We start from the raw sequence: 14,122 nt of genomic DNA, 5'->3' as shown, positions 1-14,122 counted from the left end.
TGTCAAATTCCATATAAAATGGTGGGTTAATCCCCCATTTTCGTTGGTGCAACTGGCCCTTAGAAGAAGACGTGTCATCTATCTCACTGCAACATACTCGCGCGACAATCACGTGCTAGGCCTACAGGCACAGTATAATAAACAGTACTATTATACAGTACGGCCACTCCCGCTCCCCGCTGAAAGTGCCGCCCCCTCTCGGTTAACTTACAGTTACCGCCTGTCAAAAACGCGAACAGTCGACCTGTCATATCTCACTCATACAAGCATGGTACGTGTTCACCTACACGAGTTTAGACTGTGTGCTAGGAACGCGCCTCTTTCATATATTTGATCGCCAGGGTCCGAGGTGTGTTGGTCTTAATTTTCGTTTTTTTAATTTCAGATTAAATACATAAACGAGTACCACGCTCGCGTGCTGGCCACGCTAGGCCCGGAGCTGCTCGAACGCGGCCTGACTGAAGACTACGCGTGGCTCGAGAAGGAAACCGCACCCATACAGAGCGCCGCCATCTTGCTTACCGCCACACCTCTGCTCGCTTCGCTCGCTGTCGCACTTCATGCAGCTGTTTTTATGTAGTCACACTTTTCACATATAAGTAATAATAAAGTTATTTTGTAAACGCGTTTTGTTTTGTCGTTATTTATTTATTAGAGCGTAGTGACTAGCGTGGCTCAAGAAAGAAACCTCGCCCATACAGAGCGCCGCCATCTTGCTCACCGCAACACCGCTGCTCGCTTCGCTCGCTGTCGCACTTCATGCAGCTGTTTTTATGTAGTCACACTTTTCACATATAAGTAATAATAAAGTTATTTTGTAAACTCGTTTTATTTTGTTAGCTATTGATATTTAGTGTTAAACTACGTATAATGAGAGGAAACCGCACCCATACAGAGCGCCGCCATCTTGCTTACCGCAACACCGCTGCTCGCTTCGCTCGGTGTCGCACTTCATGCAGCTGTTTTTATGTAGTCACACTTTTCACATATAAGTAATAATAAAGTTATTTTGTAAACTCGTTTTATTTTGTTCTATTGATATTTAGTGTTAAACTACTTATAATTAGAGAAAACCGCACCCATACAGAGCGCCGCCATCTTGCTTATCGCAACACCTCTGCTCGCTTCGCTCGGTGTCGCACTTCATGCGGCTGTTTTTATGTAGTCACACTTTTCACATATAAGTAATAATAAAGTTATTTTGTAAACGCGTTTTGTTTTGTCGTTATTTATTTATTAGAGCGTAGTGACTAGCGTGGCTCAAGAAAGAAACCTCGCCCATTCAGAGCGCCGCCATCTCGCTCACCGCAACACCGCTGCTCGCTTCGCTCGGTGTCGCACTTCATGCAGCTGTTTTTATGTAGTCACACTTTTCACATATAAGTAATAATAACATTATTTTGTAAGCGCGTTTTGTTTTGTTCTATTGATATTTAGTGTTAAACTACGTATAATTAGAGGAAACCGCGCCCATTCGGAGTGCCGCCATCTTGCTTACCGCAACACCGGTGCTCGCTTCGCTCGGTGTCGCACTTCATGGAGCAGTTTTCATGTAGTTATCAGATATAAGTAATAAAGTTATTTTGTAAACGCGTTTCGTTCTTTTGTCATTCCTTATGTAATTTAAGACTACGCGACACGTGTGGTTCGAGAAGGAAACCACGCCAATACGGAGTGCCACCAGCCCACCATCTTGCTTACCGCTACACCTCTGCTCGCTTCGCTCGGTGTCGTACTTCATGTAATTACACATATCTCAGATATAAATAAAGTTATTTTGTAAACGCGTTTTGTCATTTCTTATGTATTAGTGCGTAGTTTAAGATTACGCGTGGCTCGAGAAGGAATCCGCGCCCATACGGCTTGCCGCCATTTTAGTTATCGGCGTTACCGCCACACCTCTGCTCGCTTCGCTCGGTGTCGCAAGCATTTTCATGTAATAAGGATAAATAAATAAATACATAAATATTATAGGACATTCTTACACAGATTGGCTGAGGCCCACGGTAAGCTCAAGAAGGCTTGTGCTGTGCTCATCACATAAATAAATGCCCTTACCGGGATTCGAACCCGGGACCGCGGCGCAGCAGGCAGGGTCACGTCTGCGCCAGACCGGTCGTCAAATAAAAGTATTAATAAAGTTATTTTGTAAAAGTGCTTTGTTTTAATATAACCTTAATGTCAAAAATGTAATTATCTTAAGTTCTGCTTGAAAAATGTACCTATGTAAATATTTTTTGGCAAATAAACGATTTGTGATTTGTGATTTTGTTCTATTGATACTTTTATGTAGTATATTAAGGTTAAGGTGGCAAAGTGCTCCTAGCAAGCAAGTGCGCCTACCAGAAAATATCTCGAAAACTACCGATTGGATACTAGTAGTGACATATTATATTGTTGCTACAACAAAATCATAATCTATGTCAATAGCTAGTTTTTGAAATATTTGTGGGTAGCCGCCAGATTCTAGAGACAGAGGTTTAGAGACCGCTGAATTTAAGGAATAGATAAAAATTCTCAAAAATAAAACCAGGTGTCACAATAAAAATAATTTATTTTACATAATTATGTATTAAATATGACTCTAATACACTTCAGAGGTAAATGAGTTATAAATTAAACGATATTGTAATACAAAAATTTAAAAATATTCATTAAAGTACAAATTCACGTCGATACTTCTCTTACAGTAGATACTAAACTTATTAATTTCTTTAATACTATTATTGTGGTAATTTTTTTTATAACGAAATTATACTTTGTTTTGAAACGATTACTTTAGTGTTTCGATATATTAGGAAGAAAATACATCTCATATATAGTCACTACTTTGAAAAAATCTCGTATCTCATGCTGCTCCTCAAAGTTAAAACGCAGTAAGTCTATATGCATTCCATACATACTTACTACAATTTTCTTTTCATTGACAGACGAAGATACAAGTTTTTTAAAATTTAAAAATATTCATTAAAGTACAAATTCACGTCGATACTTCTCTTACAGTAGATACTAAACTTATAATTTCTTTAATACTATTATTGTGGTAATTTTTTTTTATAACGAAATTATACTTTGTTTTGAAACGATTACTTTAGTGTTTCGATATATTAGGAAGAAATACATCTCATATATAGTCACTACTTTGAAAAAATCTCGTATCTCATGCTGCTTCTCAAAGTTAAAACGCAGTAAGTCTATATGCATTCCATACATACTTACTACAATTTTCTTTTCATTGACAGACGAAGATACAAGTTTTTTTTTAAAGTAGTGACGATATGCATACTTGGGTCAATACGCGTAAAATTAAAATACTTACACTTAAATTTAAAGGCTATGGAAGCTAAAATAAAATTACCCGATTTTAATAAGAATTCTTAAATAATAACTTAAGTAGATATTTAACTTTAAAAGAGGTTAGAGGCGACATATAGAAAAAATATTAAATAATGTTATTAGTGCAAAAACCGGCCAAGAGCGTGTCGGGCCACGCTCAGTGTAGGGTTCCGTAGTTTTCCGTATTTTTCTCAAAAACTACTGAACCTATCAAGTTCAAAATAATTTTCCTAGAAAGTTTTTATAAAGATCTACTATTGTGATTTTTTTCATATTTTTTGAACATAGGGTTCAAAAGTTAGAGGGGGGGGACGCACTTTTTTTTCCTTTAGAAGCGATTATTTCCGAAAATATTGATATTATTAAAAAACGATCTTAGTAAACCCGTCTTCATTTTTAAATACCTATCCAACAATATATCACACGTTGGGGTTGAAATGAAAAAAAATATCCGCCCCCACTTTACATGTAGGGGGTACCCTAATAAAACATTTTTTTAAATTTTTTATTTTTGCACTTTGTTGGCGTGATTGATATACATATTGGTACCAAATTTCAGCTTTCTAGTGCATACAGTTACTGAGATTATCCGCGGACGGACGGACGGACGGACGGACGGACGGACGGACGGACGGACGGACGGACAGACAGACATGGCGAAATTATAAGGGTTCCTAGTTGACTACGGAACCCTAAAAAACGGTCTTGTGTGAAACGTCAACTCATTTGGTTGTTTGACTATGACCATAGATTAAATACATATAAGAAGATCATGCCATCCCATATATTAAAATGCGGCCGCCTAAGAACGCGCATACACTACACCAAACATAGATCGCGCCACAAAATATTGCCTTGTTGCCACCGATTATTTGTAGATTGGCGTTGTGTCACTTTCGAGCCATAAATCTATGTCAAAAGTGACACTTAACGCCATCTACAAGTATAATCGAAAGTTACAAGACATTCTTTTTTGTGGCGCCATCTATGTGTGATGTTGTATGCGCGTTCTTAGGCGGTCGCATTTTAATGTATGGGATGGTATGATTCTTATATTTAATCTATGCTATGACGAAGTTTAGAAAGCCGTGAGTTCAAGTCTCAACCAGGACAGTATTTTTCCAGTTTAAAATTTATTTTAAGCTTAATAGCATCGTTCGTATACATTTCTGCTAGTAATTTTTTTTTACATTATTTGTCACTGTTAAAAAAATCTGTGGCCACAAACCACCATAAGTATTACCCCCACTGATTTTTCTCATAGAATTTGTAATATTTCTGATTAATAAAGATAGTTAAACTAAAGTACACTAAGGAGCACCTAAATTAATAAATTGCTACAACTAAATGCAAGCTACGCCTTCATCAAGTAATAAAACTACGTACTATAGGGCCGATATAGCAACTACTGCAAATCTTATGGGAACTGCATATAAGTTGCAGTTGAGTCCTTCTGTATCGGCCCTTAAACTTACTCAATATTGCATATCAAGCCTAACATTGCTTGATTCGAAAAAGGAAAAACAATTGCCAGAAGGTTTTAAGGATCTACATAGCCTTATGCTATCTTGTTCACTCTCATGACTACCTACATAATATATTATACTGAAACATACAGATAGAGGTACTATACTCGATGTTCAATTCAATTCTTTTCTCGCCACTTTAAGAAAATTAAATGAATGTTTGGTAAGCAACTGGCTATGGCTATCAATCATAGGTATATTATTGTCGTAATGCCCGTAATGGGAAAGGTGACATAAATTTACACTTATTTTCCACCTCAATCCTTAATCCAAAATTAATTTTGAACTTTTTCTGATTAAAAAAAGGTTCCAAATAAAAAAAAACAAAACAGTATTTATGCAAAATCATCCTCTTTGCGTTATCCCGGCATTTGCCACGGCTCATGGGAGCCTCGGGTCCGCTTTTGACAACTAATCCCAAGATTTGGCGTAAGCACTAGTTATTTACTAAAGCGAATGCCATCTGACCTTCCAACCCGAAGGGTAACTAGGCCTTATTGGAATTAGTCCGGTTTCCTCACGATGTTTTCCTTCACCGAAAAGCGACTGGCAAATATCAAATGACATTTCGCACATAAGTTCCGAAAAACTCATTGGTACGAGCCAGGGTTCGAACCCGCGACCACCGGATTGAAAGTCGCACGCTCTTACCGCTAGGCCATGAAACGTTAGGCGTAATATGCAATGTTATACAAAGTTCACGATAGTCATTAATGTAATGTCCAATGTATTTTTAAACAATTATAATCAAATGTTTATACCTGACATCAACTGACATATAACTTGGCGTTATCAATAAACTATTGTATTGTATTGTATTGTCATTGACACTAAAAAAAAACAACATTTTAAAGAGATTTGCATTTTGAGGCACAAACAGATTTTGTTTTTTTCCCCTCACTAGCTCGGAAACACGTGTTTTGTCCTTTAATACCAGCTGGTAAAAACGCATTTTATCCACTAGTGGGTAAAGTAATTTGACCTTGAATAAAGTCAAATTAACTGCTTTAAAATTGATAAAAGTAGGTGAATCTAGTAATAAAGATGATTTACCACCTGTGGAACTACTGGAAGCAGTGATAAACGCATTTTTTGCGTTGTAGTTTCCTCGCTATAGTGAGGGGAAAAGTTTTGTGTTCGCAAGTTCAGGATTCTATTCTCGAACCACTCGCTTCGCTCGTGGTTCAACTATAGAATCCTTTCACTTGCTCGTTTTTCAATTCCACACTCGGCGTTAAAATACAACTTTGCCCCCTTGTATAACAAATAACTATTAGGAAACAATATTTTGATCTTGTTGACAATCAAAATAATGAGAGACACTATAAAAGGACCGTGTCAATTAAGTTCGTTGTACTAATTTCTGTCCACATACTCTAGTTTTTGTCCACACAGGAAATTCATTTTTTTAAATATGCTACTTGCGAAACATAATTTCTTCAAGTATAAGTGAGTGTGCACGGGAAAACGTCCCACTTTGTCGATTGCTATAAAGCCGCTTTGTCAGTTTATTCACATATCTACAGATACAAGTAAATCTCGCCTTAATGGTAACACTGGTAACCGATAAAAATGGGACGTTTTACTAAACACACTCACATATATTGTTTAGTTTAAACAATAAGGATTGAAAAAAGAGTGGAAGGGTCAGTTGGAAGTGGAAGACCTAGGCGAACTTTTCTCAACCAAATCGGGGAAATATTGCAAAAGGCCAGGTCAGAAGTACTCGAAACCGACGAGCGTGTATGAGAAACGTTATGAAAGTGTGTGAAGCGAAAGTGGTTTGTCAGGATCGTAGTAAATGGAAATCCGTGATCTCTGCCTACCCCTCTGGGAAACAGGCGTGATTGTATGTATGTATGTATGTATGTAATAAGGATTGCAATAAGTGTGTTAAAGTAAAAAAATCGGATTTAAAATGTTTCAATTTCGTCAAGTGGACGAAAACTAGACCTGGATGGAAACTAGCACTATTACCCTATTGACGAAATAAACAAGTCTACATATTAAACGTAGCTTAGGTATTAGGAACTTGGGGATTTTCCTATCTATTTTGTACATAAATTTGCAAAAAATGAAATAATGATAAAGAAAATTACGAACTAATATGAAAATCTTATGCTACTGTTATAAAATAATACTATGTTATGGAATCACTATTCACCTATAATAGGTATAGTAAGGCATATATGAGTTTTAAATAGGTTTTTAACAGTTAAACACCGCCAATTTTATTTTATACTCTGTCAAACAAGTCTGTCAGTAAATAAGAACAAAGAAAACTATAGGTATCCTTTTCTCTAGCACCCTAAAAAAAGGATGCATATAGTTTTCTTTGTTCTTATTTACTGACAGAGTTTAGTAATAGACATTGATCTGTTTTCACCATTTTGGAATTAACTTCGAAAGGAGAACATTTTATTTTTATTTGTAACTCATTATTCAAGACTGTGTAATAATAAATTATTTGAAACCCTTCTAAGTTCGTTTTCACATTATCCAATCCGATATCGGATGTAGGACCGATATCCCATACATTTAAGCCGCCCATCTTTGATTTTTGTCTTTGAAATTCTTCCTACATCCGATATCGGATCGGATAAGGTGAAAACTTACTAAGGCCGTAGCCAGGACGCGCGCTGAACAGATTCATACAAGCCTATACATTTTGGCAAGCGGCGCGTCGCGCGGCATGATCAAAATGTATAGAAATTAATGGAACTGTTCTTAAAAACAGCGATCGCGAGTAGGGCCTACTAATAATGTCCTAAATATGTTCTTACGTTGTCAATTCTAAACGATTTAATTAAGTACGAAAAAACTGGCGATGTTTTAACTATAAAAAGGCCTTAAAGACCGTATCGACATAAGATATATATTATTGCAATGGAATTCCTGAATATACAAAAGTACATGATAATATAATAATATATACATTAAAACCCGCTTAAAAAGTTCACTTTTAATACGGTTTCCGCGTAGTAAATATACAAGTTATTAGTCATTATCAATGGTTGTTTTATTATTAAATATAGATAGTCACTCCAGTGTAAGGGACTATCTACACTCAGGCGACGCTCGTCTTAAGACGCGGAAAGGACGTCTGCGCCGCGTCGCTTGAGGCGCGCGCCGCGTCGTTTGGGGCGCGTCTTACGTCTTACGCCTAAAGCGCGTTTATGCCGTGTTTCTTTCAGAATCATTTCAAGCGAGTTTTAATATAAATTCTTCGAAACGGCACTGGTATCCAATTGACATATTAAGCGTTTGGTAATGAATAACGATTATAACATTAATATTTTAAAATACGCCTAATTATTAAATACAATATACAAGGGAAGAATCCGGTATAATTGTTATAAAAATGTATCTAAATATTTTAAACAGCTATTGCTTAAGAATGTTATCGAAAGTAAACTGTCTTAAGCTGTTGTCTCATAATAATTTAAATATAGATAACTGAAGTCTACACCGCTAGGTATAGAGTCTGTCCGGAAAGAAAAGAGTCGTGCACTGTATGGGGTCCAATACATTCCACGACTTTCTACAAAGTTTTATGAAAACAGTGAAGGATTGAAAGAAAAGAATAAAAATTGCAGGATTACGGTATAGCGAGAGAGATGGTGCTGCCATCTATACGACTAGGGAACAAATCAAAATATTGTATTGAATATTTTTTGATTTGTTCTTTTTCAAGTAGTCACACTACTATATACATAAATTATAAATTGAGATAGATATCATACACGAAAGAAAAAACGACAAGGCCCACTGGTGGCCGAGCCGAGAATCTAACCCGGGTCTTCAGCTTACGCGGCTAACGTCATTACCACTGGACCACCCGACGATATCCACCTGACGATAAAAACTCAAATTGTTAATTTGTCTTACACATCTTTTCTCTTCCATGGGAATCCAAAAGAGATGTAAAAACTAAACTTTGTTTATTTTCGAGCATTCTTAAGCAATGCTTTCTTGTTTTGAGGCAATTTTTATTTTGCTGTAGTTTTTAACATCCGACGCAAAAACGTCGGGGTTTTATAAGTTTGACGTGTCTGTCTGTGTGTGTGTCTGTCTGTCTGTGTGTATGTCTGTCTGTAGCGTCGTAGCTCCCGAACGGATGAACCGATTTCGGTTTAGTTTTTTTTTGTTTGAAAGCCGAGTTGGTCGGGAGTGTTCTTAGCCATGTTTTATGAAAATCGGTCCACTATGTCGCGGTCGGGGGTTTTTTCAAAATTTTAATTTTGTGGTTAGGTTATTAGTTGTCAATAGGCTAGTTTCCTACTAGTCAAATCAGCTTCTTTTTATGAACTGTCAAAACGATTTGCTAATATGGAATTACTATGAAATACTGAGTGACGTCACGGTCAATTCATTTACTTTATATCTTTCTCTTTGACTTATTAAATATAAATTATGTTTAAACATAACTACTGTCCATGCATTTCTTCTAATTATGTGGAGCTTTATTTCGTGCACTGCATAGAATATTTTAATTATTTTAAGTATAGGAAACTAGCCTATTGATAAAATTTGAATTAACCCAATTTGGGACAAAAAATTAAGTAATTTTCGATTAAAAAAACTGCAATAAACTAAAAATCGCCCCATTTCGTTATACGTATACCTACAGGAAATTTTATTTCCATATAGGGTAAGTATGAATACTTAGAGTCAATACCAAGCTAAGTTTGCAGCGAATTTATGAATATCGCTGTCACTTTTGCTTGTTACATGACTATGGCACTGGTCCCACCGCGAGCTAGTAACCTATGAGCTATCCGCTATAAAAACGAACAAAAGATAATCAAAAACGAACAAATTAACATTATTTTTACCTTTTTTCCCAACGTTTCGGCCAGGTTGCACTGGCCGTAGTGCAACCTGGCCGAAACGTTGGGAAAAAAGGTAAAAATAATGTTAATTAATCGCGTTCGACTCTTTAAATATGTGTACAAAGCGCGAGAACTTAAAGTGTTAAAAGATAATCACTCTCGTGTAAATAAAAGAGACACGGCGATATTGATAGCTCACCGCTGGGCGAGTAACTAAAAACATCGCCGTGTCTCTTTTATTTACGCGGGAGTGATTATCTTTTGTTCGTTTTTATAGCCGATAGCTCATAGTTTACTAGCTCGCGGTGGGACAGTGCCTATTTCTGAGAAAAGTTTACAGTATAAAAATGTAATAAATCCAGCAAATATACCAAAAAGACCTTAGGTAAATAAATTCGATTTGTCCAGCGGACGAATTAAATTCAATTCAAGTGAGGCAATTTAAGTACATCGACTTCATCAAAATCAAGACTTCAAGAAAACGAAACCTTTCAAAAACACTACGCTTTCATTCCCGCCTCCACCCGCATCTGATGCTTTCTTCTACTATTATTTATAATCGGTACGAACCCCCACAGGGACCCTCCCCCCACCAGAATCAACCCTAAAGTCACAAACAGAGACTTATAGGACTGCGTGTACTCAAACCAGATGCCGCATATAGGCGGCCCTACCAACTGAAGTATACCATTTATAAACAAACTTATACCGTAAGAAGACATCAAACGCTCTGTCCCCAGCATCTCAGTCATCACTAACGCGGTAACCCCAGTGTTTATCCCTGAAGCTAACCCGAAAATAGAACAGAAGACACTTATAGCTGCATAGCTTGTAAATAAAGGCAATACTGCTAAACTTAGACCAGATAGCAACAGCCCGAATATAAAGAAATATCGCTTAGGTGTGGAAACTACATCGGAAATGGCTGACCCTCCGATACGACCCGCTAAATCTAACGCTGAAATAATTGACAATAAATACGCACCTAAACTCTTATCGAACCCGCATTCTTTAGCGTACGAGGGCACAAGAATAATAAAGTTAGTATACGAAATAGCGTTAGTACAATTGGAGAATAATATAACTAGATATATAGGGTCTTTCAATAATTGTAAATCAAAGTATTTGCTAGGTTCCTTCTTGAGTCTTCTTTCTTTTTGCAGCCGCAGCAATACGTTATAGGAGCCAAGCTTTCTGTGACAGATTTGAGGCTGAATTGACTGGCGAATTCACTGGGCTTCTCAAACGCGGATAGCGTTGAGCCATGGAAGGGGGTAGACATATATTGGAAGGACGAAGTAGACGGACTTCGCTTGGGTGTTTTAGGTATAGTTAACTTTCTGCCGAACGCGTCTGTGGAGTTGACTCTGCTAGCTTTGCCTTCGGGTACTGAGTCCAGCAAAGACGGGTTGCTAGGCATAGTGGAGACCTTGCTAGAGATATGTTGTAGACCGTGTTTGGATGCTGCAGGGGCGGAGATCTTTCTGTACCTTTCATGTTCTTTGTTTACAAGTGCGGCGCTGGCGGAGCGGTAGAAGTTCTTCTCGTCGAGATTATTGTGGGAGGGGTATGTGGGGGGTGAGCCGTTGATGAGGCGGTCTCCGCCAGAGGGCGTGTTGGCTTCACTCGTCACGAGGACTTTGGGATGCTCCGCGTCTTCAATATCGGGAAGCTCTTCTTCTATGAACGGTTCCAGCTGAAATTAAAATTAATGTCATAAGTGTTGTGTAAGAGATTCTCTGTAAACACTAAGATACAGGGTATATTATCCCGTGCTGTTACGCTAAAACACTATGTTATTCCAAAATCTTTAAACGCCAATTTTCATTAAATTGCAATCGAGGGAAAGTCTTCCAAGACCGTTTTTACACTGTATCTGCGCTAACTGAGCCAAAATAAGTTCTGTATAATACTTACTAATACTTAATTACTTACTAATATTATAAATGGGAAAGTATGTGTGTCTGTTTGCTTGTCCGCCTTTCACGGCAAAACGGAGCTACGAATTGACGTGATTTTTTTAGTGGAAATAGTCGAAGAGATGGAGAGTGACATAGGCAACTTTTTGTCTCTTTCTAACGCGACCCAAGCCGTGAGCAAAAACTAGTATAAAATAATATGATAGATAGGTGCCTACTATTATTGAATTACTAGTAGGGTTACTGTGCTAGATTCCATCTAACCTTTGAACCTGCGAGCGCCTTTTACGTTGTTCATGACACACAATGTTACTCGTACTGACAGTGTAGAAACACCATAAGAGCCTACAAAATACTAAGGGTCCGTTGCATCACACCGTCCGTTAGTCTGTTCGGAAAGTCAAGATTCATGGAATGTATTAAATCCCATACATTTCGCGACTCTTGACTTTCCGAACAGACTCTCGAATTTCGACGACAACAGCGTACAAGGCGAAGTCTGCAATATCTTTTTGTAGCAGATAGCACCTTGTACGTTGTGTATAAGGTGCAATTTACTGAAAAAATAACTGCAGATTGTACCCTATACGTTGTTGTCGTCGATTTGGCGTCCGCAAATTTTTTGTATGGGTTTTCCATATACTTCTTCTGCCTGACGTTGATGTGTCTATTATCTGTGGCCTTAAAGTGCAACTCAGCAGTTCTCGAAAAGTTTGTACAAAAATTAAGAAAAAAGTTAAATTTGTTTTTATTAATTCCTATTTTGTTACAAAGATTTTCTTGATAAATTGAGATTTTATTAAGTTTTATTTCGTCATTAAGGTTCCCTAGTATCTATATTTTCTTAATTATAACAATTAACCTGTATATATCTTACGACATAATTCGCCTTCTAGTTTAACTATGAAACTGTGTCCATTGGCGACGCGTCGTATCGAATTCACCGTTCATAGTAAATATACTGTAATGTAGTGTATGTGTATGTGTAATGTAATGTGTAGAAGGCGTATTTTGCGATTCGATTCGGCGAGCCTAGTGGACGCCAGCCTTAGGGACTATCCACACACAGGCGACGCATGTGCCTGAGACGCGGAACGAACGTTAGCGTCTCGCCACACGAGTGTAATCCTCAGTACATTTTGTATAGGAAGGACGTAAGACGCGCCCCCAATCGACGTCCCTTGCGCGTCCTTCCTATACAAAATGCGCCCTCGGACGGCGACGTCGTCCGTTCCGCGTCTTAAGACATGCGTCGCCTGAGTGTGGGTTGCCGCTTAAGTGGCAGGCCTTGTCAAATAGATTTTCTTGCTGTCAGCGAAATTTTATATTTGCTTCTCTTTAGTCGACATTTTTGGCGTCTACTCCATTTTTTGACACGGGAGGAAAAGGTTCAAATATTTAAAGGAAACCACTTTTAAAAATACATATTTTATTATGTACAAAATACAATTTCCGCTAACTAAATATGATAACAGGCCAAAAACAGCAGTCATATCACATGAATTACCTCTATATTTCAAAAACTAAGGAAGTGCCATTATTTTGGTACATTTTTATTAAAAACAAAACACAAATGGGGTTGAAGTGTTTTACATATTTCACAAGCGTAGGTTTTTTTACCTAACCTTCGGCATAGAGGAATAAATAAGGGAAGAGTTGTATCTCCATACATCAGTAAATGCGATTTATTTGTAGTGACATCTAGCGTCATCCACGCTTCAATCACACGTCAATAGCGTAAATTATCTGTACTGATACTTGTCAATAGATGTCGCGACGAACGAAGAGTCAAATGCTCATCAATTTTTAGATAATATTATAATAGTATTAATCAGTATTCTGTTTAACTGACGTATGGGGTTACAGCTCTTCCCTTGCTTAGGGCCGGTTGCAACAAACCGTCTGTCACCGTTAAAGCGTTCGTTAAATTTTATTGTATCGGAAGCTCCATAGACGTCTGCTGAGTGACGATGATGTGTCAGTCAAATAATGTGGTTGATGCAACTGGCCCTTATTCTTCTATGGTTTACATACTAACAATAAAACACAGATTTGACACAGTTTGATGCAACTGGCCCTTATTATTCTATGGTTTACATACTAACAATAAAACACAGATTTGACACAGTTTTTTTAGTGCTGTTTTTAACCATGTCGTACATCTTTTCAAAACACTTACCATGAGCTTTTACATTACGATACAAGTGCGTCAAAAGGAAAGTTCGAAACGAGTGGCGATAAATTAAAACACGACCGAAGAGAGTGTTTTAAATCGACACGAGTTATGAATTTCCTTTCGCGCGTGTATCGTACGACGTTTTTCAGTACAGATGCGACCTGACATATAATGAACCACTTCTCGCACTAGTGCGTAAAAAAACACCATCTGTACTGCAAATATAAATTTAGATAGAACATATAATTTGTACCAATATTAACTAGTTTAATTAAGTGGAATGCCCTGTAACTTAATTTTTTTTATCGTGTATAATTGTAAGTGAAGTCCCCA

General features: G+C 37.5%; 2 protein-coding genes across 2 annotated transcripts in view; one reads left to right on the top strand and one right to left on the bottom strand.

Moving 5' to 3' along the window:
* Positions 1-1,594, top strand: part of LOC125239302 (xaa-Pro aminopeptidase ApepP-like) — a 62,445-nt gene extending 60,851 nt beyond the window's left edge. Inside the window, exon 18 of the mRNA XM_048146845.1 lies at positions 386-1,594. Within this exon, the coding sequence (XP_048002802.1) occupies positions 386-580 (195 nt within the window). The 3' untranslated portion in view covers positions 581-1,594. The remainder of the gene's footprint in view (positions 1-385) is intronic.
* An 8,344-nt stretch (positions 1,595-9,938) lies between these two features.
* LOC125239305 (monocarboxylate transporter 13-like) overlaps positions 9,939-14,122 on the bottom strand; it is a 125,821-nt gene continuing 121,637 nt past the window's right edge. The window contains 2 exon segments of the mRNA XM_048146848.1: positions 9,939-10,838; positions 10,841-11,390. Coding sequence (XP_048002805.1) covers positions 10,195-10,838; positions 10,841-11,390 — 1,194 coding nt within the window. The 3' untranslated portion in view covers positions 9,939-10,194.

This window comes from Leguminivora glycinivorella, chromosome 25 (genome assembly GCF_023078275.1).
Source record: "Leguminivora glycinivorella isolate SPB_JAAS2020 chromosome 25, LegGlyc_1.1, whole genome shotgun sequence".
NCBI classification, from domain to species: domain Eukaryota; kingdom Metazoa; phylum Arthropoda; class Insecta; order Lepidoptera; family Tortricidae; genus Leguminivora; species Leguminivora glycinivorella.
This window is presented reverse-complemented; position numbering and strand designations above follow the sequence as displayed.